Genomic DNA, 24,404 nt, shown 5'->3' with positions numbered 1-24,404 from the left:
GAAACTCTACATCAAGGCGAAATTTCGCTTTAACTGTTTTTTTCTCTTCAAAAACCAATATTTTATCAGCACACGAAATATTTACATTCACAATGCAATATCTCATAAACTATTGGTCGGATTACTGTCAAATTTTGACACGTATCGGTTGAAGGTACTAACTAAAAATCATACAGATTTAACACTAGCACCGCCATCTGTCCATCAGATCTGGGACTTTACAATTGGCCTAATATCTTTGAACAACTTCATAGTACATTTGATTTCATGCTTCTTAACGAAATCATTTCAAATCTCGAGCATACCCTGAAAATTTTCAGCAAGAAAAACTGACCAAGGTGAATATTTTCGTTGCAGCTTCTCATCCAGTTCAAGTGTTTTAATTAAGTCAAGAAGATGCAAAAAAACCCATCCTTCATATCATCTTGGTCATATCTCCGAGTTGGCTTCCAAGTTCAAATAAAAAGACGTGTTTATTTTAGTTGGTTTATGTAGTGTGAATTACAGTTGCGTAGGATAGGCCAATTAGCATTTTTGAGGCACTAATGGGGCCGTCCAAGCACAACGAAAGAGCTCTACTTATATGGATTCTCGATTATTTTATTCCGTTATACTTTCAATTTGCTATTTTTGTTGTTAATATCATGAACAAAATGTAGGAATTTGATATTAGCCAATGAAAAGTCAATTAGGCCCAAAAAAAAACAGAAATATTCACAAATTATATAAAAATGTAATTTAGGTACCGAACTTCGATCATAAATATGCCAGTCGACATGTCATTCCATACGCTCCCTCATTTCCACTAGTTTTCATATATCGGGTGTCCCAAGGTGAGTGGCCTATTAGATTATTATGGAAACTATTGATGGTAAAGATTTCAAATTTTGTGGATAGATATTCGGCCATGTAAGGTATATTTTTGAAATAATTTCACATTTCCAGTGTTGCCGGATGTACGACAATTTGGCAACAACTTTGTTGTTTTAAATGGGACACCGGTATTTCTATTTTTTATGATACTCCATAAAATATTAAATCTATTCACTCTTACTTTTCCATTCCTATCTTTAACGGTTTTTGAGTTATTAATTATTTTTACAAATTTTAGTTCAAATTGGCGTATTACGAAAATGACTTTAGTTCGCTCAATATTTGAGATTTAAGTCAGAAATTTTGCAAGTCGTTAGATATTGTTCTGATCTGTTTCACTGCTTTTGAATTATGGTTGTCAATAATACAGGATGGACCAAAAAAAATCATCATTTGCCAAGTTACAAAATTGTAAAAAAGTCTATTTTTTCAAATTAGACACCTAGTATATTTTTCAATTTTTGGAATCAGTAGAACACACTCTACAATTTTTCTATTCACGTCCCTATACCTATCTCAACTGGATTCCGAGTTATATGCGTTATATGTGTATATCTTTCTTGAGCCATTATTTATAGAAAAACCTCGGAACAAAACACCTGTTAGGCAATAATTGTTTATTTTGACATTTATGGATTGAACTGATTCATTGATATATCGATGTATGAACGACAAGAGAAAATAACAATGCAAAAGAAATTAACGCTTATTGAATCAATGTGAAATCTAATAAACGCATATAACTCGGAAACCAGTTGAGATAGGTATAGGGACGTGAATAGAAAAATTGTAGAGTGTGTTCTACTGATTCCAAAAATTGAAAAATATACTAGGTGTCTAATTTGAAAAAATAGACTTTTTTACAATATTGTAACTTGGCAAATGATGATTTTTTTGGTCCGTCCTGTATTATTGACAACCATAATTCAAAAGCAGTGACACAGATCAGATCAATATCTAACGACTTGCAAAATTTTTGACTTAAATCTCAAATATTGAGCGAACTAGAGTCATTTTCGTAATACGCCAATTTGATTTAAAATTTCGAAAAATAATTAATAACTCAAAAACCGTTATAGATAGGTATGGAAAAATTTTATGGAGTATCATAAAAAAAATAGAAATACCGGATGTCCCTTTTAAAATAACAAAGTTGTTGCCAAATTGTCGTACATCCGGCAACACTGGAAATGTGAAATTATTTTAAAAATGTACCTTACATGGCTAAATATCTATCCACAAAATTTGAAATCTTTACCATCAATAGTTTCCATAATAATCTAATAGGCCACTTACCTTGGGACACCCGATATATTGTTATTTTTAGTAAATTGATTATGATCATTATTTTGTTTTACATTGAAGGACCTTTGCTTGGCTGGCTTTTTGCTTTCAGATTGTTACAACGAATATCCCAACTGGAGCAATTCTTTTCAATATAAAATTAAATGAATAGGATCTGACAAATTATTGACCTATCAACTCACGAAAAAATTGAAATGAATCCTGTAGAAGAGCACTAACTTGGTGTCAGGTCAGGAGCTTATGTGCGCTCGTTATAAAATGAGATGTGATTTATCATTCATATGATGTCACTGTTATCGATTAGTTTATTTAGATAAGGATTTCTGGATCCTCTTGAAATTAAGCATAAATATTTGAGAGGTTATAACGGGTGTTTTTTTTCGTGGTATATAACTTTAAGTTGGCATTACTGTTCAAGATGGCGATCGATTTAACAGCTGTCAAGTGATTTATTTTCAGTTTGGTTTGGCAATTCATCATGAATAGACTCACGCCTGAACAACGTTTGCAAATAGTGCAATTTTATTTCGAGAATAATGGTTCTGTGCGGAATACGTATCGCGCACTACGTCCATTAGCGATGAAGCGCACTTCTGGTTGAATGGCTACATCAACAAACAAAACTGCCGGATTTGGAGTGAAGCTAATCCTCAAGTGTATGTCGAAACATCGTTACATCCAGAAAAACTGACTGTTTGATGCGCTTTAAGGGCTGGTGGAATCATTGGTCTGTACTTCTTCAAAAACGATGATGGCCAGAACGTTACAGTCAATGGTGATCGGTATAGAGCCATGATTACTACTTTTTTCATTCCTGAATTGAACAACAATGATGTCCAGGAGCTGTGGTTCCAACAAGACGGCGCAACATGTCACACAGCTCGTGCCACAATCGATTTATTGAAAGACACGTTTGGTGACCGCCTAATTTCACGTTTTGGACCTGTGAATTGGCCTCCAAGATCTTGTGATTTAACACCGCTAGACTACTTTCTGTGGGGCTATGTAAAGTCATTGGTCTATGCGGATAAGCCACAAACCCTTGACCATTTGGAAAATAACATTCGCCGTGTTATTGCCGATATACGGCCACAAATGTTGGAAAAAGTCATCGAAAATTGGACGTCCAGATTGGACTACCTCCGATCCAGCCGGTCATATTCCAGAAATCATATTTAAAATGTAATGCCACAAGATTATCTTGCGGATAAATAAAATTCATGTCAATTGAATAATCCATCGTTATTTTATTGCAATTTAAAGTTCTATAGCTCTAAAAAAACACCCTTTACATAAAAACTGAATTTCCTTCTCCTTTGAATTATTTTAGTTGAATGTCTTTTATTGTTTTTCCAATTTTATATATTTTTGGTAACATGATCACCATGAAATCATGATTTAAGCTTGAAATTGTTATAACATATCCAAACCCAAAATTTTAACTCGGTCGGAGCTGTTGCCACTGAAATATTAGTTTTTTTCGATATTTTGCTCGAATTTTTCATGATTCTGGTGACGCGATCAACATGGAAATGTGTATAAAAATTTTTTAGTTTCTTCCGTTCGATAGTTATTGTGTAGACGAATGGACAAAATTCAACCTTATCATTCCCGACTCAAAATTCGAAAGTTACAGACATGAGCACGAAATTATTGGGCGACATGTTCGGGGAATGAGCCCTAAAAAATCTCAAATTAACAGGATTACGAAATTTCTGAATGCCAAAAATCAATTTTTCGTCAACGATTCCAAAAAAAAATTTTCTATAAATTATGCTTGTAGGTAAATGTTCATTGTCCTTCTAAGTAGAAACGAGCCTTTATTTCAATTAACGTTCAATCTCCGAGACTCAACGGGCTGATCCTCTATCAGAGCTGAATTCATCTCTCTCTTATAGTTCCAATTGCCAAATATTGACATAATTATTTTAATTGCTTCAATAAACACACCTACCAATTAGTAGGACAAAGCCCTACATTCGTGGGTTTCAGAAATTCGCCACAAATAACGTGTAGGAGCTATTTGCCGTGATTGAAAATTGCGTATAAGAAAGGTTAGGGTTAGATGAAGTGTTGCAAAGCCAAAGTTCATCAGGAACAGAATGTTCTAAATTCCCGAAATTTACCGGGTATTCCTGGGTACGGCTGATTTCATTAATAGAGAAATCTGTTAGATGGTTTCAGAATTATGTGCATGAATTTTGGTTTTCCCACTAATTAAAAAAAATTCATTCAATAGAAGTGAATTTTAAAAACCACTTAAATGATAGCAAAATTATTGAGCATTTTGTTAAAGTAATATGATGTCTAATATTTCTCACCTAAGGGAAACCCCACAAAAAAATCCAAAGGCGATAAATCACAAGACCTTAGTGGACAATTCACATCGCCGAAACTAGAAATTACGTGTCCTAGGAGTTTTTCCTGCAATAAATATCTCTTTCAATTCCATATCTCCAATTTCAGGCCAAAAAATCGGTAATCATTTGGTTATAGTGATGAAAATTGCCGGTTTGAGTGACACCTTCTTCATCTTTAAGGATGGGCCCATCAGTCCACCAGAATCACAGACCGAATCGCAAACAATACATTGCCTTTTTGCTTATGTAATGACGAAAACTAAGTCTGTAGTAATGGTCTCTCAACAGCTACATGGCGATTTTCACTTCCCTCTGCTTCGTCGCTGAAGAAATTTCGATGCACAAAATCGTTATTCAAACGTCGTTGTTCAATCATCCAATCTGCATAATGTTCTAAACATTCCAGAGCTGGCTAGAGTTATTTTGTTTAATGAACCTAATAAAGATATTGATGCAAATCCAGATGCAAAATACGCGATAGCGTGCCGTAACAGAGGCCCAAATGTTGTGTGCGCCGAGGAATGGATACATTTTGATCTTTTTCAACACTTTCACTCACAGCAGGAGCAGCAATATTTTCAACAACAAAAGCAAGCACCCTATTTGTGTTTTCGGTAGGCAGACCCAATGGATTTTCGTCAACGTTAACACGTAGACAGCTATAGATACCTGCATGACGTCCGAGGCCAGTACCAACCTACATGTGTATAGTTGGGATACTCTCAGTGAGCATCGGAGACCCTGTACAACGCCTTTCATTGTACATACAATGACAAAATAACAATAGAAATTAAATGACAGTTATTGTATTTCCACTTTTGATTATTCAATAAAACGATTGTTTCGCTACACATTAGCTTCTTCAGATATTTCACATTATCGAAGACAGTGACGGCTCGTGCCCTCGAGATGTGGGTCGGCCTCACACACACACATATATGTGTGTGTTTTTTCTGGGAGTTTTTCTACTTCTGAATATAAGCGAATGAAATACTCATCTTCTGTGCGAAATTTTTTCAGAGTCGATAATAAAGAAGTGATTCTGGCGTTGCAATAATTATATCTGATAACTTATGCTGGATTATAAGAAAAAACGGGATCTGTGTATGTAAAAAGTAAAAATCAAATTAAAAGAGTGGAGAATGAACAAAAATTCGAAATCATTCGACATTTTCTTCAGACCGGTAGCTTCACGTATTGTAATATCATCCCATTCATCCAAATTGTCGCTGATATGATCAAAAACTTCAATTAATTCTTCTCTCTTATCGAATATTGTTTTTACAGCGCGAGATTTGAAATTCCAACGAGTTTCCGAGCTAGAGGGTGATCTTTTTTTGCAAATTTCGTCTAGAATATTAGTGCGTTTACTTGATTTAGTGAAAAACGACGAAAATCCTGTAAGATTCGAGAAAAAACACGCGACACTCATTAATTTTTTGGTCGAATCTTGTAACACTAAATTCAATTTATGTGCATAACAGTGCGTTAATAGTGCTTGAGGAGCAATTGTTTTTATTCGCGCTTGTAACCCATTAATTTCCCCCGCCATCACAGCTGCCCCGTCATATGTTTGACCTACTAATTTAGTTGCTAAATTGAAATCTTTAAAATTGTCCAACAAGGTATTGAAAATATCATTCGCGGTTCGGCCTTTACTAACATCGAAAAAACCCCAAAATCGTTCGGATATTTTACCGTCTCGAACGAAGCGGAAAATTACTGACATCTGACAAAAACATTTAACATCCGTTGTCTCGTCTATTTCCCAAGAAAAGCACGCAGAATTATTTATTTCCTCGCGAATTTTCTCCCTAGAAATCTGCGAAGGAAAACTGCGAAGTCATGTGCATGAAATTATCCCCCCTACTGAGGTACGGCAGGCCGATCTTACCGCGAGGCGCGAATTACAGAACTTTTGAAATCAGGATGTTTTCAAAGTTAGGAATATATTAATTATATTTTCATGATCAGAAAATCAATACCTAACTACTATCGAACGGCATAAATAAGTTCTTTTCTGATTAAGACATAATATCCCATAATTAACCATTCATTTGAATATATTTATTATATTTTCATGATCTGAAAATCAATAGCTACTATCGAACGGCATAAATAAGTTCTTTTCTGATTAAGACATAATGTCTCATAATTAACCATTCATCTAATTAACAAATATTTGAAATAAACTGTGAAAAGTTGCTGCTTGACGCTCTGCAATAGGAGTACCAGGGTAGGCCGGCCTGCCGACCCTGTGTATTGGGAAGCGACCTTACATCGAGTTGTGCCGTTCTACTGAGTGGTCGTATTCTGGGCGTATGTCGTAGTATCTTTTCCTTTACGTAGCGCTGGTTCGGCCATCGGCTCTTGGCCGACCTAACGTGATGAGATGCTTTCAGTGATATTCCAGGAGTTGCAATTGTAATATTTGTGTTACATTTCAGACCTAATGTTACGGTGTTACGTACTATTCTGGAATAACCTGTTTGGGGTGATGTTACGAAAAGTAACCATTTACGATTGTGGTTTGTTACAATTTATGAAAGGGAATAACAACGCTGGATGCTTTGGAAATCGAATATTAGGTGGGTCCGAAAGAAAATATTGGCCGGAATAAGTTATATTTTCCTGTTCTGAGTGGAAATATTCATTACCGAGGGAATTTGTATATCGAAATCGATAACTCCGATTGAGTTTGAATGAATTGAATATCTAGAATTATTTTCTACTTCCCGATAATTTTTGGGTCGGCCCGGCCGACCCTGCCGACCCTGACGAGCCGTCACTGATCGAAGAACTATTTAGTCCAACATTGAAAACCTGTATCTCGAAAACTAGTAATAGGATTAAGTTGGACCCAAAGACTTTATTGTTGAGGAGATCATATTCTGAAACATACGAAAAACTCAGCAAAATGAACCTCTCACGATTTTTCCATTAGATTGATGCCTGGTTCTTTATTGAATAAGATTTTATAGTTTTCGATATTTACTCAAATAAGTATGATTCGATCTTGTATTCTTGGTTCAAGAAGTTTCTTTGAAACCAATCACCACTATTTATCATCTCTATCATGGAAAGAAATTTACTCATTTCTTCAGATTGCATAAATGATCCATTCCTCAGAACTCTGAGAAATGGATTATACAAGGTGATCCAACTATTACAATGCAACTGCATTCTAAAAGTTGTACTTTCATGTATAAAAATGTGAAAATGTTTTTAAATGCTTTTAAATGAAATCAGGAATGCATTTATATTGAGAAGTTTTTGTTGGAAAAGATAATGTGACAATGATTGTGTTTGTTTTTATTGTGTTAACTTGTATGTTACTTCCATGTGATATTTTATATTTTCTGTCGACACCATTTTTGAGGTTCATTACTAATAAAGGTATATCCGGGTGTCCCAAGTTATCGTACACCAGCAATTTCTAGCTTATTTGACAAGATAAAGAAAAACCGAAAAAATTGCTTTGAAATCGAAGTAGCTTTCCAATGATGTATAGAAAAGGTTCGTACATTTGACAGCCCTATGGTAGCTACTTGCAACTTTTTATTTTTAAATGGCATCCCCTGTATATTGTCAGCGAAAATTGCTTGTCATTCTATTTGGAATACAACGATAGCACATACTTGGTATATTTCATTAATAACAACAAAAACATTAAAATTTTGTGAAGTATGAATTCCAACTAAAATACCTACTAGGCAATTCAAAAAACGAAAAAAAAAATTGCCAGGTGTTCAAAATAATTTATTATTTTATTATTTTTCGGTTTTTTGAAACAAAAAATTCATCTACTTCTTATATCTGGAGTTTAAACAAACAAAAAAAGACACAAAATATTAATTATTTTGATAATAACAAAAACATTAATATTTGTGTCTTCTTTTACGTTATTTGTCTTCATAAAAATGAAATGCTTTTTTTTTTTTAAAAAAAAACCGAGGGACAATAAGATAATAAATAATTTTGTACACTCGCTTTAAATGTTTCTTCGATTTTTGAATTGCATATTTTATTTTGGTTGCAATTCACTTCACACAATGTTAATGCTTTTGTTGTTATTAATGAAAATATATCAAATATGTGCTATCGTATTTCAAATATAATGACACGCAATTTTCACGACAAACCTACATTTTGTTCTGGTGTATAACTGCTCCGTGATCGATAGAAACTGTAACCGTGATCCCTGTCCATGAGGATTTAACGGTATTGGACAGATATTTGGATTCGATGACCGAAATGGAATATTCGATGTATGCTCGCATATCTAGTGGAATATTTCGTATTCAGGAATGGAAATAGCATTGCTAGGTGGGGGTGAGGTCAGTTAAGTTATATTTGAAACGAGTATTGCATTTTCTCTACTTGGTTGTGATGCCCCAGGTAGAAATTCAAGCGATCGGAGTCCTTATTATTATTGTTTATGCAGAGTGAGTTATAATAATAATAGTCCTTTATTGTACCCAACAGGATTACAGGGTAACAAGAAACAGAAAATATTTACATATTATCATCGTGTGTGAAAGAATTATTCAGCAAAATGAATTTAACAGTGATCCAGCGACATACATGTGGGATCCGAATTCTTAACACCCAACTGAATGATACCCTACTGACTTGACTATACGAAATCTACGCGATCGATCCTAAAACGGTGGACCATGCACTTTTTATCGATATTGGGAGAAGTAAGCGGAAGAGGTACTTGAGACTTAATACTGAGACTGGAGTACGATACATATGAAGGAGGGTGGCATTCGACGTTAGAGAATAGACGGTCATAGTAAGAATTCGACGTGATAGACGCAAATATATTAGACGCAGCTAGTTAGGTAATTCGACGTTAGATATAGACGGGTCTACTCGAATAATCAGACAATAGACGAAAGTTCAGTGGCTGTACATTCAATTGAAGTTGAATTGTACATAGTGTAAATAAACAATAGTTAAGTTCAGGCGGCCTTTTTATATAAACCCCTAGACAACAATATAAAAACCCTACATACATGTGGACAATTCCACAAGTAACTAAAGAAAATAAACAAAAGTATACTTCCAAAATCCAATCAAACATATCCACATTCAGTCAATAAGCATTTTTGCATATAGCTCTTTGGTGCACGCTCGAGCAAATTAGTACGAGGCGTTGGTAAATAGAAGGTAGGCACCATCCTTGTGGAGAACCTAGAGTCACTAAAAGTCATCTTTGACAAAAAATTGAGTTTATTTTGTCATTAATTAGTATATGGGGAAATCTGACACACTGCACCTCACATCTCCTCAGTAACGACGGTATTATCATGTCTTCCATGATGTCAGACAGATCAGCTCCACGTACTGGATACTTACCAGTTCGCATGAACAATATATACCTGAAAAATTTTCTATGAATGCGTTTCAGAAAGACAAGATGACACTGATAAAATGGAAACCAAATTGAACTTGTGTATTCCATCTTACTAATGACAAGACTAAAGTTCAAACGTCTGAGCACCGACAGGTCATTGAATTATCTTGTGGTCCTCAATACAAAACCCAAAACACAACTCTTCGATATGGTGAATGAAGATTAAAGCAGTCGTACAATACTCCCCACGCATTTCATCTCCAATGAAAAAGCAATTGTTAGCTATATTATAACAAACTATAATCTAGTTTTATGGAATTTTTAATGAATGTGACCTTGAAACATTTACCCACAAACACCAACCGCAGATATACTCCAGGTTGGAGAGAAGCAACACCAGATCTGATGAATCATGTATCCTCTGGTAGGTTAATATATCATTTATATAAATATTGAATGAAGGTGGTTCCGTATTCGATCCTTGTGGAGCTCCACACCTTGCCACAAATCAATGAAAACCATGATCCAATTGAAGGAATTGAGCTCTCAACTCTTTGACACCCCGGTTGACCCTACAGATCTGGCCTTCAGCGATTACTGGCTTTTTGAGACCTCAAAAGAATGCTCCAGTGATTGAAATTCAGCTCTGATGAATCAGTACTTGGCGAGGTTAAAACCTATTTCAGAAGCAGAGACGAATCTTTTTACAGTAAAGTTATTGAAAAGTCAGAGGAGTGTTGGAGAACATTCCCACAGGTACGTTAATATAACGTTGTGAAATGGTTGTTTCAACATCAGTTTATTATCAGTAAAAATGTCGGGGGAAATAACGTTCATTTGCTCGAAGTATTATATCAATATTTAACGTTGTTTTTAAACGATTAATATTCACAGAAACGTTGATCAAATACCTAAATATATAAACAATTTTTTATACAGTTAAGTATTTTACATAACAAAAATTAGACACGTAGGAATTATTCTGGTTATATTTCTGGTATATTCTGAATAAATTCACATACAATGTTTGTACTCGACCCAAGTTAATTTTTTTTATCCTGAGATCACTGATAGAGTTGTCAGTTTGGCAGTTTGTCATCTCTTCCAAATTTACTTTCCATTGCTAAAGCGGAGGACTTTGCCTGAAGAAAATAAACTTAAAGATTACAGTACGTGGCTTGGCTTCAGTAGTCTAACGCGAACTGACACTGTTAGCGTGTTATGGGTGACTTTGCTGGATTAGCAAAGAGTCCCTACAAATGTATATACATCACAGATAAATATAAAAAAATATGATGCTTGTGCTTCCAGGTTACTCAAAATAGCTTTCTGTATTATAGCTCTTCTTCCTTATGACAAACATAACAAAAAAATTTCACAAGGTGGTTCGCGTAAGCGGTTCGCTGGATTTTGTGCAAAAGTAAAAAGTGACTCATATATTTGATAATATTTCTCACGGGATATCCAAATATGTTATCGGTCGAACACAAGCATGGAATTTTGGGAAAATCGTTTTTCCAAAAAAAAATTGTTGTTGAAAATACGATCGGTTTTCAAGATTAAATCGTTTAAAGACAATTCCTAACCAATTGTTTTCATTTAACCTTTGGTTTTCTCGTAAATGGAATATTTGAAAGATTCATAATGTACAAATACCTTAGGATAATATAGTTTCAAAGCTAACCGTTGAAAAAAGTACTCTTCTAACTTCACGTCAGTGCTTTCCTTATTTATTTTTAAATTCTTCCTGAATTTTCTATGATTCTACGTTCATCCGTACATGGACGGCAGGGCGGACAGAATCAAATTTGATTATTGTTTCATCATCAGTGGATCGAACTTTATCGTTGGAGATTACTCTCGGCCCCAAATTCGAAAATTGCAGACATGTGATGAAATTATAGAGCGATCTCTTAGGGGAACGAGCGCCCAAATGTCCTGCTATACTAACTAACCAAAAGCTCTGAATTTTTCATAGATCTACAAAAGCTCAGAGAAATATGCCACTAAAATGATCACGACTTCGCTAAAAATGTTCTCTGTCCAGTATAAACATTTATTCGTTTTTATTGTGAATATTTTTGAATGAAACGTCTTATAACGTTTATTGAAAATGACCCCATCTATCCAACATTATGCATATTTGTTTTCGAGACATGGACCCAACTGGATATTTATCTCGTAAATGGATCCTGTCCGAAAATTTGCAGAGCTTGACATGGATCCTCATATTATATTTATGTGCGGAATAAACGCCCTCGCTTATTATAAGCCGCTCCAATAGGATACTTTACGATGCAAGCATAAAACAGTGGTGCTTCGGAAAGGTTATCTACGTACACATCAATATCAGCGCGCGTTGGAGCTTGCAACAATCAATGTGGATTTTATTGCTATTTTATTCTACAAGAATAAGATCCGTTTTCATTGCGGAAATAAACGATCCATATAATATATTGCTATTTATTATTTCATGGACTTTTTTTTCCGCATCAACCTACACGTTCACAGGATTAGTATGTTTATGGGAAGACGAAATCGAATTGCCTTGGAAATATTTAAGCAATATCTGTAATTTAAAGGAGTTTGCTATTTTCATGTACTATCAAGAATATAATGTTATGTCATATCAGATCAATATACTTGTTAAATTAACTGAAGACAGTTGTAAGTCACTTTGTACTAAAATTCAGTGGAGATATGCCGGTAAAAAAGAGATATTTTGCAATTGTGGAATAACGAAACTAATTTTGTCATGAAAAATTTTACTGTTTCAACTCATAAGCATAAATTTATTCATCGAAACTTATTTTTTAGTTTATATTGGTTTATCGACTTTTTAGATTTTCATCTATCAAATTATAGTTTTACATCATATATTGACTCTCCATGTATGATTTGATAGATTAAATATTAAATACTACAAATTATACATGGAGAGTCGATATATTAAAATTAAACTGTGTAAAATTCTGGTAATAGTCCGTCAGTGGAGTTATTGATAATAGGTATAAACAAATAAATGGTCTACTTCATTATATATTTAATTTATGCAGCTCTAAAATCAAACAAATGAAAGGATCACAAATTGAATAAATTATAACCTACCGAGACAATTGTTAAACACACAGATATGGTTATTAGTGTGATAACCATAAACCGATAAACCAATATAAATTAAAAAATATTCAAATTTACACAATTTAATAGGAAAAACTCAAATTGAGAGTATGAAGTATTCATCCACCTTGCAGTAAGCCAAGGTCTTTTGATCACACAGATTGTCTCGTAACTTAGGAAGGATAGTGGGGGTAACGCGTCATTCGTTATCCATATCACTATTTTCCAAAGTCTATAGATGACAGGTAGCCCCGTAACTTACAACCAATCAGTCTATCCCCATTCAAATTGAAGGTTAAGAGGCATCCTGTCTAATCTATAGACCTTGCTAGTAAGCTTTTTGCAGCTTTTTTTAATTACTTTTTACAATTTCTTCTAATTTGACAACTTATATTATTCTGGTAGTGCATTATACCCGAGATTATACCTATACATTGACAGTTAAATGGTTTATGCTCAGTTGTGTTGTTGTCATTTTATGAAGAGGAATAATGAATTTATCTGCGTTTCTGGTAATATACTGTATTGTCAATCTCGTAAATATAGACAATAGAGGTTAGTACAAACAAAGATATATATATACTCTATCTCGAAAGGAATGCGGCAAATGGAAACCATAAACTGAGGTTATCATGGTGGACTCATACTGAGAGGTTTTAATCGCCAACTATAAAATGTAATATGGTTCTTCTCTCCTAAATTACCTACGACCTGATTTGAGTATGAAACCTGAAATATTATATTCAACTAGAAATTTCTCGGAGGAATGAACAAACCATATTATTCATTATGACAGCAGTATAAGGTTGAATTAAAAATTTTTTTTTCTAAATTTCAAGAGAGGGAATTCAGAAACTTCAGCTAACTATATGCTCAGTTTTTTCCTTAGAATATTTTCGACAGGAATACCCCTAGAATACGCGCAACCATTCGTTGAATGGGAAAAAATCAACAATGCTGTCAGAAATTTGAATCGGTTCATATGGCGAGCGAGAAGTAGCTGCATATTGACGAGCTCCGCAAATTATTTAAAATTCAGTTGTAAAATCCAGAGTGAAAGGCTGATTTATTTGTACGTGATAATTAATTACATACTAATTATTACTGTTTCACCAAAATGGTTCTGACAAGGGATATACGAGAAGAAATAGAGTCCTCAGTTAGTCAGGCACTGAACAAGTGTATGAAAAACGACTCGTTTATCAAGACGATTGTAAACAAGGTGACAGAAGCCGTCATAAAAACGTTAAACAATAAGTTGTTAAACCTAGAAGAAACTGTGCAAGAATTTCAGAGTAAACAAAGTGAACTTAAATCAGATCTTGAAGAGAAAATAAACAAACTAGAAGATGAAATTCAGGAGGCAAAACTATGTAAACGAGGTATTGAGGCGGATATAGAGAGGATGGATCAGGAAAGTAGAAGACTGAATTTGAGAATTTTCGGTTTTGAAGAGAGAACAAAAGAGGATACCAAAAAGGAGTTAATTAAATTCCTGAATTCTAAAATGTCCACAACGTTGTCTGAAGAGGACATTGAATTTTGTTTCAGAATCGGAAAGAAGATCGCAAATAAAAATAGAGGAATTCTCATAAAATTATTCAAACATGATACCAAACAAGAGATTTATTCCAAGAAAAAATTACTGAAAGGTACTGGAATGGTCATAAGGGAAGATTTGACTAATATAAGGGTCGGAATACTTAACCGAGCCATTGAGAAGTTTGGTTTGAGGAATGTGTGGACTTTAAATGGAAAAATATATATTAATGATGAAAAAAATAAGGTTCATGTTGTTAAAAATAAGAATGAGTCATATAGAATTTTTGAGGAAGATTTTCACCATAAATAAACATTTGTCTTTATCTGAACTGTAAATTATAACATGTTTTTTAGTTTCATTATGGATTGTTTATGTTAGTTGGGGCTCTCAAAGTTTGGAATTGACGGTTATGTTGGACTGTCTGAATTTAGTTGATCAGGATGTTCAGATCGACACTGGGTCATATGTAAATTTCCAGGAGTATATACAGGATGGAGCGAGCAGAGATGTGCAGGGTTTTAATATTGTCCATTTTAATATCCGTGGCTTGATGAAACATTATGATGAGCTTTTGATGCAGGTCCGAATGTCGGGAGATATATTTGATGTCATTGTTCTATCGGAAACTAGAAAAATTGCCGATGTGAGTACATTTTCTATTCCAAATTATACTTTGCATTACAATGAATCAGAAATCACTAAATGCGACGGAGTTGTGGTCTATATAAAAAACAATTTGACTGCGAATGTAACTATTAATCAGGTGAATGAATTTAGGTTTCTCAGGATGATTCTGGCAAACAACTATCTCTCATATCACCATAAGATAGGAATAACTGCTTACTATAGGTCACCAGCAACAAATACAAAAAATTACATAAAAAATTTAGAATTATATCTAAACGGCTTGGAACACCAGAATCTCGAGATATACGTTGGGGATATAAACATAAATTTACTCCATTCTGATTCTGGTGATACTAATGATTATTTGAACATTTTGAATTCGAATGGGTTCACATCATATATAAATAAGCCAACTAGAGTCACACAGAATAGTGTATCAATAATCGATCATATTTTCATCAAAATAAAAAAGTGTTTACTAGATAAAGTTAATATCGAGCCGGCTGTTATTCACACTGATATGACTGATCATTTCACTACTTTTGTAAGTATAAATAAGAAAAATTCGGAAGAAACATGCGGCCTGAGCGTCAAAAACAAAATTTCGACCAAAATCGATTACGAAAAACTTCTGCGGTTGATGAGCAATGAGAATTGGGAAGACGTATTAATGAATCGTGATTCACAAGAATCGTGTAATCTATTTATGGAAAAACTAAATAACTATATCACTGGAAGTAGTAGCACTGAAATTCTGAAATCGAATAATTACAAAAAAATTAAGCCATGGATTACAACTGGTTTAATAAAATCAATAAATGAACGGAATAAACTTAAGGAAAAATTACGCAAAAATCATACGGTACAGCTGGAGATGGAATATAAATGTTATCGGAACAAACTTAACACTCTCATAAAACGTGTTAAATCTGATTATTATCAGAATGAAATAACCAAGGCTGATGGAAATTATAAAAAGGTTTGGAATATAATAAATGACGTCACAGGTAAACGAAAACGTAGTGCAATAGAAAATATCTTATTAAATAATGAACAAAACGTTATGGTTGGTGAAAATGTGGAAAAGGCAGACATTTTCAATAGGTATTTTGTGGAATTGGGTGTGGATATGGCTAAAAAGATTGAAAAGAGTACTTTACCTGAGAATTTCCAGGAAGAAAATCCCAATAATTCATCAATCTATTTAACACCAGTAACAACTAGCAAAATTATAATTCTCATCTCAAATTTGAAAAACAACTGTACTCCTGGACCCGACGGAATATCATCTAAAATTATTAAACTTATTCACAATTACATTGTTTCTCCCTTAGTACATATAATCAACCTGTGTTTTTCACAGGGTAAAATTCCTAGCCAATGGAAAGAGTCTCTTGTCACTCCGGTTTTCAAAACAGGGGATCAAAGTCAAATGTATAATTACAGGCCTATTTCTGTTATAAACAATATCGCGAAATTATTTGAACAATCCCTCAAAAATAGAATGACAAAATTTTTCGATAAACATGGTATAATTACTGACAGACAGTTTGGCTTCGTGAAAAACCTTAATACGGAGGATGCTTTACTTGACTTTTTAGAGAAACCGATAAGAGCTATGGATAACTCAAAAAAATACCTCGCGGTGTTCCTTGATCTAGCCAAGGCCTTTGATACTATTCCACATAATAAACTACTTCAAAGAGTGGAGGGCTGCGGAATTCGAGGGATTGCCTTAGATCTCATCGGGGATTATCTGTCGGAGAGATCACAACGTGTTGCAATTAGACACGTGAAAAGTTCATATATGGTTGTAAAGGTTGGGGTACCACAGGGAACGGTCTTAGGACCACTGTTATTCCTTATTTACATGAACAATATAACTAAAATAAAGAATTTAGGAGCCCATTCAGTCTGTTATGCTGATGACACAGCTCTAACTTTCTGTGCTGAAACCTGGGATGAGTTAAAAACCATGGCTGAATCTGGATTGAGAAAAATATATTTATGGTTGAACTACAATTTACTAACATTGAACTTAAATAAAACTAAATATATTACTTTCCCCCATCAATTGTCGACCAGCCCTTGATTGAATTGAAACTACACTCGCCTCCCTGTAATACACAATTATGTTCTTGCCCAAAGGTGGAAAAAACATCTTCCATAAGGTATCTTGGGGTTATGGTAGATCAACATTTAAGATGGACAGAACACATCAGTCAGGTAACAAAGAGAATTAGATCATTAAGCCATACATTTTATATACTGAGAGACATTCTATCAAAAAAAAAATACTTATATTATATAACAGCCTAGCGGAGTCAATAATCAGGTACTGTATTGTTGCTTGGGGGGGCGCATTTTACAATTCGCTGCAGACGTTACAGACGGCACAGAACACACTTATCAAAGTAATGTTAAAAAAAGAAAGATTGTACTCGACAAGTTTACTTTACGATGAGTCTAAATTATTGAATATAAGAGTTATTTTCATAAATCAGTGTGTTATAAGGGTGTTTAAGAAAAATACGAGTTTCAAGCAAAAGAGTACAGGAGTGACTAGATCAACACATAATTTGGTTTTTCATGTTCAATTTTTCAAGAAGTCGGTCACCCAAAGATCATTTCTATATTTCTGTCCAAAATTGTTTAATGTCATTCCTACTGAACTGAAACAGAATAAAAGATTGAATGTCTTTAAATCAGAGCTCAGGAGTTTTATATTTGAGAATCCTGAGAGATTTGCATTCGTATAGTGTAGATTTCTGGACTACCTGCATGTCCGGATGAGTCCTTGCCTGCCGTCACTGCTTTCTCCACTTGTTTTGTTTTTTTTCTTACAATTTTCTTCTTATTGCCAATTGTTAGTTTGTATGTACATTTCGAGGAACGTGAGGGAGTGCAATGGTAGAAACAGACATTTTGTCTAGGTACTGTTGCACATCTCTTGATGTTTTTGAATGTTATAAATAAAAACTGTGAAATAACTGTACAGTGCATCCCATTTTGGGTGAGACTGCCAGGTTTCTCGCTTGCTATTTAAGATAGAGCCTTGCGGTTTTCACGTTCCTGTCCTACTTTTTCGTGAAACTCAAGTTGGTCTAATCAGATTTTGCATAACTGTGTCCGTTCAAAAGGTACAGGGCGATTTTGGAAATTGATACTTTTCGGACCCCTCCTTTATCTCCGAAGTTATTAGGAATAATGCTGAGGTAAAAACTACGTCTGATTCAGAATTCTGCGTAGAATCCAGTGGCGTACTCAAATTTTTTTTTCGGGGTATGGTTTTGAAGATTCAATACAAACCTATATTTTTTTTAATGAAACACCCTATATATCATTACTTCGTTGAGTTCGATATTTTTTTCCCTTCAAAATGATATATGATACTAATAGGTAGGATGGTCAGAAATGTTAAAAAAATACTAAAACATCAAATAATGATGATTTTTTGTTAATGAGCAATGGATTTTCCATATAAAAAAAGGATCAATTGGATAATTTTCATTTGTGATTTTCATTTATAGTAGACTAGGCAAACAAAAATAATATACTCATCACTAATATGAAAAATAAAACGTAGGTACCTACCTAATAGCAACAAATAAATAATACAAAAATTCATAAACATTGCATAATTGAAAATCTTACAGATTAAACTGTTCAAATTACTGTCCATTTTTCTCTAATACATAATTGACAAAATTTTTCAATACGCCTGAGTGCATTTAATATTATAAAAGGGCGGTTTTGTAAATCCTGGAAAACTGCCTCTGTTGATGCACGAAGTTATTCGGGACTGTTTGTCTTTTACTGTAGTAAATTATATGTATTAGGGAAAATGGACAGCAATTTGAACAGTTTAATCTAAAAGATATTATGCAATGGTTATGAATTTTTGTATTATTCATTTGTTGCTATAAGGTAGGTACCTACGTTTTGTTTTTCATGTTAGTGATGAGTGTATTATCTGTGTTTGCTTACTCTACCATAAATAAAAATCACGAATGAAAATTATCCAATTGATCCTTTTTTTCATATGGGAAATCCATTGCTAATTAATAAAAAATCATCATTATTTGATGTTTTAGTATTTTTCAACATTTCTGACCATCCTACCTATATAGTATTATATATCATTTTGAAGTAAAAAGAATAACGAATTGAACGAAGTAATGATATATAGGGTGTTCCATTAAAAAAAATATAGGTTTGTATTGAATCTTCAAAACCATACCCCGAAAAAAAAAATTGAGTACGCCACTGGATTCTACGCAGAATTCTGAATCAGACGTAGTTTTTACCTCAGCATTATTCCTAATAACTTCTGAGATAAAGGAGGGGTCCGAAAAGTATCAATTTCCAAAATCGCCCTGTACCTTTTGAACGGACACAGTTATGCAAAATCTGATTAGACCAACTTGAGTTTCACGAAAAAGTAGGACAGGAACGTGAAAACCGCAAGGCTCTATCTTAAATAACAAGCGAGAAACCTGGCAGTCTCACCCAAAATGGGATGCACTGTCCTACTTTTTCGTGAAACTTAAGTTGGTCTAATCAAATTTTGCATAACTGTTTCCGTTCAAAAGATACAGGGCGATTTTGGAAATTGATACTTTTCGGACCCCTCCTTTATCTCCGAAGTTATTAGGAATAATGCTGAGGTAAAAACTACGTCTGATTCAGAATTCTGCGTAGAATCCAGTGGCGTACTCAATTTTTTTTTTCGGGGTATGGTTTTGAAGATTCAATACAAACCTATATTTTTTTTAATGGAACACCCTATATATCATTACTTCGTTGAATTCGTTATTTTTTTCCCTTCAAAATGATATATGATACTATATAGGTAGGATGCTCAGAAATGTTAAAAAATACTAAAACATCAAATAATGATGATTTTTTGTTAATGAGCAATGGATTTCCCATATGAAAAAAAGGATCAATTGGATAATTTTCATTTGTGATTTTTATTTATAGTAGAGTAAGCAAACAAAGATAATACACTCATCACTAACATGAAAAACAAAACGTAGGTACCTACCTAATAGCAACAAATGAATAACACAAAAATTCATAAACATTGCATAATATCTTTCAGATTAAACTGTTCAAATTGCTGTCCATTTTCCCTAATACATATAATATACTACAGTAAAAGACATAACAGTCCCGAATAACTTCGTGCATCAACAGAGGCAGTTTTCCAGGATTTACAAAACCGCCCTTTTATAATATTAAATGCACTCAGGCGTATTGAAAAATTTTGTCAATTATGTATTAGAGAAAAATGGACAGTAATTTGAACAGTTTAATCTGTAAGATTTTCAATTATGCAATGTTTATGAATTTTTGTATTATTTATTTGTTGCTATTAGGTAGGTACCGACGTTTTGTTTTTCATATTAGTGATGAGTGTATTATTTTTGTTTGCCTAGTCTACTATAAATAAAAATCACAAATGAAAATTATCCAATTGATCCTTTTTTATATGGAAAATCCATTGCTCATTAACAAAAAATCATCATTATTTGATGTTTTAGTATTTTTTTAACATTTCTGACCATCCTACCTATATAGTATCATATATCATTTTGAAGGGAAAAAAATATCGAATTCAACGAAGTAATGATATATAGGGTGTTCCATTAAAAAAAATATAGGTTTGTATTGAATCTTCAAAACCATACCCCGAAAAAAAAAATTGAGTACGCCACTGGATTCTACGCAGAATTCTGAATCAGACGTAGTTTTTACCTCAGCATTATTCCTTATAATTTCGGAGATAAATGAGGGGTCCGAAAAGTATCAATTTCCAAAATCGCCCTGTATCTTTTGAACGGAAACAGTTATGCAAAATCTGATTAGACCAACTTGAGTTTCACGAAAAAGTAGGACAGGAACGTGAAAACCGCAAGGCTCTATCTTAAATAACAAGCGAGAAACCTGGCAGTCTCACCCAAAATGGGATGCACTGTACTTTAAATGTGAGAATAAATTTTGAATTTGAATTTAAATTTGAATTGGTAATAGGACACAGAACATAACTGGTTCTACTGAATCGTACAACCTCCAAGTCTTGGGAAGGTTTCACATTGAAAACATCGTGTACTCTGGTCTATGTAACCATAGTCGTCATTCGAAAATATTAGTAATCATCTTGATGAAGTGTGTATGGTTGAATATGCCAATTTTGTTGAAAATGGAAACGGTGAGCGTCAGTAAAAAATTTCTCACTGGGTCAACTGAACATATCGACCAATGAAACTCCTAAATAAAATGAATAGGTGTTTTTTCGAGAGCTTGAGAACAAATCTGGCATTTATTTTTTTGATATGATTTCCGGCATATGCCTGCCGCGGCTATGAGTTACAAAGTCCATTCAATCAGTCCATTTTTTCTTTACTTTTTTCAATAAATCTGACAATATGGCGTCAATGGTGGCTAGATGATTGGCTTTCAATGCTTTTAGAATTGTTGGTTTGTCGGCATGAACCAATGACTTAATATAGCTCCATAAAAAGTAATCTACTGGCGTTAAGTATTACGAACGAGGGGGCTGGGGAATTTAAATAAAACCACTTCTACAAAATAGTTGGTTGTTGCAATAAATTTATTTGCTAAGCGCGCTATATGGCAAGTTTCATCTTCTTGTTGGAACCAAATGTAGTTTAATCGATTTTTCATTTTTGGAAAAATCAGTTAGCTTCCGCATTTCGGAAGAAATGATGCCGCCAACTTATAAACCGCACCAGTCAAATTTTATGGATGTAATGGTTATTCGTTAATGGCTTGAATATTGTCTACAAATACGGCAATTCTGTTTATTGAAGGAGCCATTTAATGAGAAATGAGCATCATCACTGAACATAATTCTTCGGTAAAATGCTAATCTTTGGCCAGTTCCAAATCAGCCCAAATGCGACGTAAACGATGGTCATTTGGCTTCAAGTCTTGCACGAGCTGTATCGTATAGGCATGTAAAACAAGACCTTTACTTAAAAATTTCCACGTATTCTAAGGAATTTGCCAACAAGTTGGCAACAGCGACATATCAACATTTCTTCTCTTCAAGATTTCACGCTACAGAAGCAATATTCTCTTCGGTACGCACATTTCATTGTCCTGTAGATAGTTTCAAATCGTGTAGAGGGAAATTAGTGCGAAAACGATCAATACCTGCTTGAATTTCTTGGAATCACTTGGACTATTTACGGTAAAATGAACGAAGTGCTCTATGAGCAGATATATTTTTTCAAAGTAAATTTCCACAATTTGTGAACGTCGTTCTAGCGGTAAAGGATTCATAATGAATTGCCAAATCGCATGGTTAGACATTCTGAACTGTTAAACCATAGACCACAACGATCGAAACTTCTTATGCAGCTAAAAAACACCAGTTATAATGCAATGCAAAAATGTACCAACGAATAGCAAATTTTTACCACGAGAATACTTAGTCGATTTTTTTTTGCAGATCAACCACCGATCATAATAAGTATTCGCTTCAGTAGTCTTCCTTATGGCTATAACACTTCATCTCATCCACCAAGGCATGCCCCTCATTCTTCCTTCAAGTGGGTAGGGTTTCGGTTCCACTTCGGGTCGTGATGGTGTGATGTCTACAGCAAAACGGTTGGTGTTGAGTTGGCGTGGGAGGAAACAGTCGCATGACAGTTCAGTCGGACGACTCTGCGGCCATCATGGCGGTCTGAGCACGAGCGACAGCCACGAGTTGGACGAGATAGCGGTGGTGAGCAGTAACGCTGATCCGTTACATGTCAAGTACGGCAGTGGACCTTTATCGACAGTGAATGGACCGAGACTTGTACCAGGTAGGTGGATATCTTATAACCTCAATCCAATTTTTTCATTACATTTTTTACGAAAAAGTATATAAAAATAAAAGAAAGAAAAAGATATAAGCTATGGGCGAAAATATGAGGGTACTGGGTGTAATTACCTCCCCAAGACTTACAAAATATAAAACTTTAGAATTCTCGCCAAGACGATGAACTAAAATTCTTTCATAAAAATCAACTAATAATCATTTTATTTTTCGAAAAAATCGAACCTTTTACTCAGTTCGTTATTGATTTCAAAATTATTACTTTTTTTGCACTACGAGCTAAGTTCGAGGTTCATTATTTTCCTTTTTCTACTTTGTCGCCTCTTGTTTTGCCATCTGTGATTTTTGCATTCGTCATAGGTTTACACTTATCGCATGCTTTCGGTTTCTTGCATCGAAGTCATTGAATTAGAAAGGAAATATTATTCTGGTTTTAGCCATTATTCAATGAAATTCGTATCTATTAAAATTGAGAAAAAAATTTTTGCTTGGCACTATATTTGTAATGCCCGTAAGAGCGGAAACTTATAATTAAGATATTCTTTGTGTCGGTTGTACAGGGTGGGCAAATTTCGATGTTTTAGCACTACAACTTTTGAACCAGAGGAGATAGACAAAATCTGATACCCACTTCTCGATCTCTTTTTCTGAGAAACTATTTAGGGTAGTATTCATTTTTGGCCACCTTCTTTTGTCTTCGAGTTATAAGCGAAAATTGGAAAAATGGCGATATCGAAAAACAGTTATATCTCCGCTAATACTGATGATAGAGCTCTGAAATTAAAACATTATACAGGCACTTTTTTACGTAGAATCCAGTGGCGTGCTCGTATTTTCAAAAGGGTTTTTAATTACGAAGCTATGACCCAAAGTTATGTTTTTTTAAATGGGAACACTATATTTGTGTGACATTTTTTGAAAGCTTAATTTTTCCTGATTTCAAAAATATATAACATCGTATGATTCGTATCAAAATAAATAACAGAAAATGGTCAAAAACATTTTTTTCCTTAAGAGTCTCCATATTTCTATGGTTTCAACTGTTGATGAGCCTTCCTATAACAAGAGCAGTGTCCTTCCGTCAATCTGTTTATTTCTATGCTTTTCACTTATTTCTACAAAATTCGAATCTATATTTATTTTATACAAATAGTTTCGAAAAGATAAACGAACTTGGAAAAAGGTTCCTAGGTAGCTTGAACACAGTTTCAAATATTCATCTATTGAAATATCGAGAAGAGGTGTCGACTGTGCATTGTGCAATTGTTGTCATTATTAGGTAAAATATTATTTCTTGTTTGTCCCTTCGTAATTAAAATGTTGAGTTGAATCAGATATGCATTGTTTCATATGCTGTTTAAA

General features: G+C 34.0%; 1 protein-coding gene across 3 annotated transcripts in view; it reads left to right on the top strand.

The window, feature by feature from the left end:
- LOC123677476 (cyclic nucleotide-gated cation channel alpha-3) overlaps positions 1 to 24,404 on the top strand; it is a 255,400-nt gene that overhangs the window by 19,131 nt on the left and 211,865 nt on the right. For all 3 annotated transcript variants that reach the window (XM_045614013.1, XM_045614014.1, XM_045614011.1), the window contains exon 2: positions 22,671 to 23,028. In XM_045614013.1, the coding sequence (XP_045469969.1) occupies positions 22,812 to 23,028 (217 nt within the window). In that variant the 5' untranslated portion in view covers positions 22,671 to 22,811. The remainder of the gene's footprint in view (positions 1 to 22,670; positions 23,029 to 24,404) is intronic.

Source organism: Harmonia axyridis, chromosome 4 (genome assembly GCF_914767665.1).
Source record: "Harmonia axyridis chromosome 4, icHarAxyr1.1, whole genome shotgun sequence".
NCBI lineage: Eukaryota > Metazoa > Arthropoda > Insecta > Coleoptera > Coccinellidae > Harmonia > Harmonia axyridis.
This window is presented reverse-complemented; position numbering and strand designations above follow the sequence as displayed.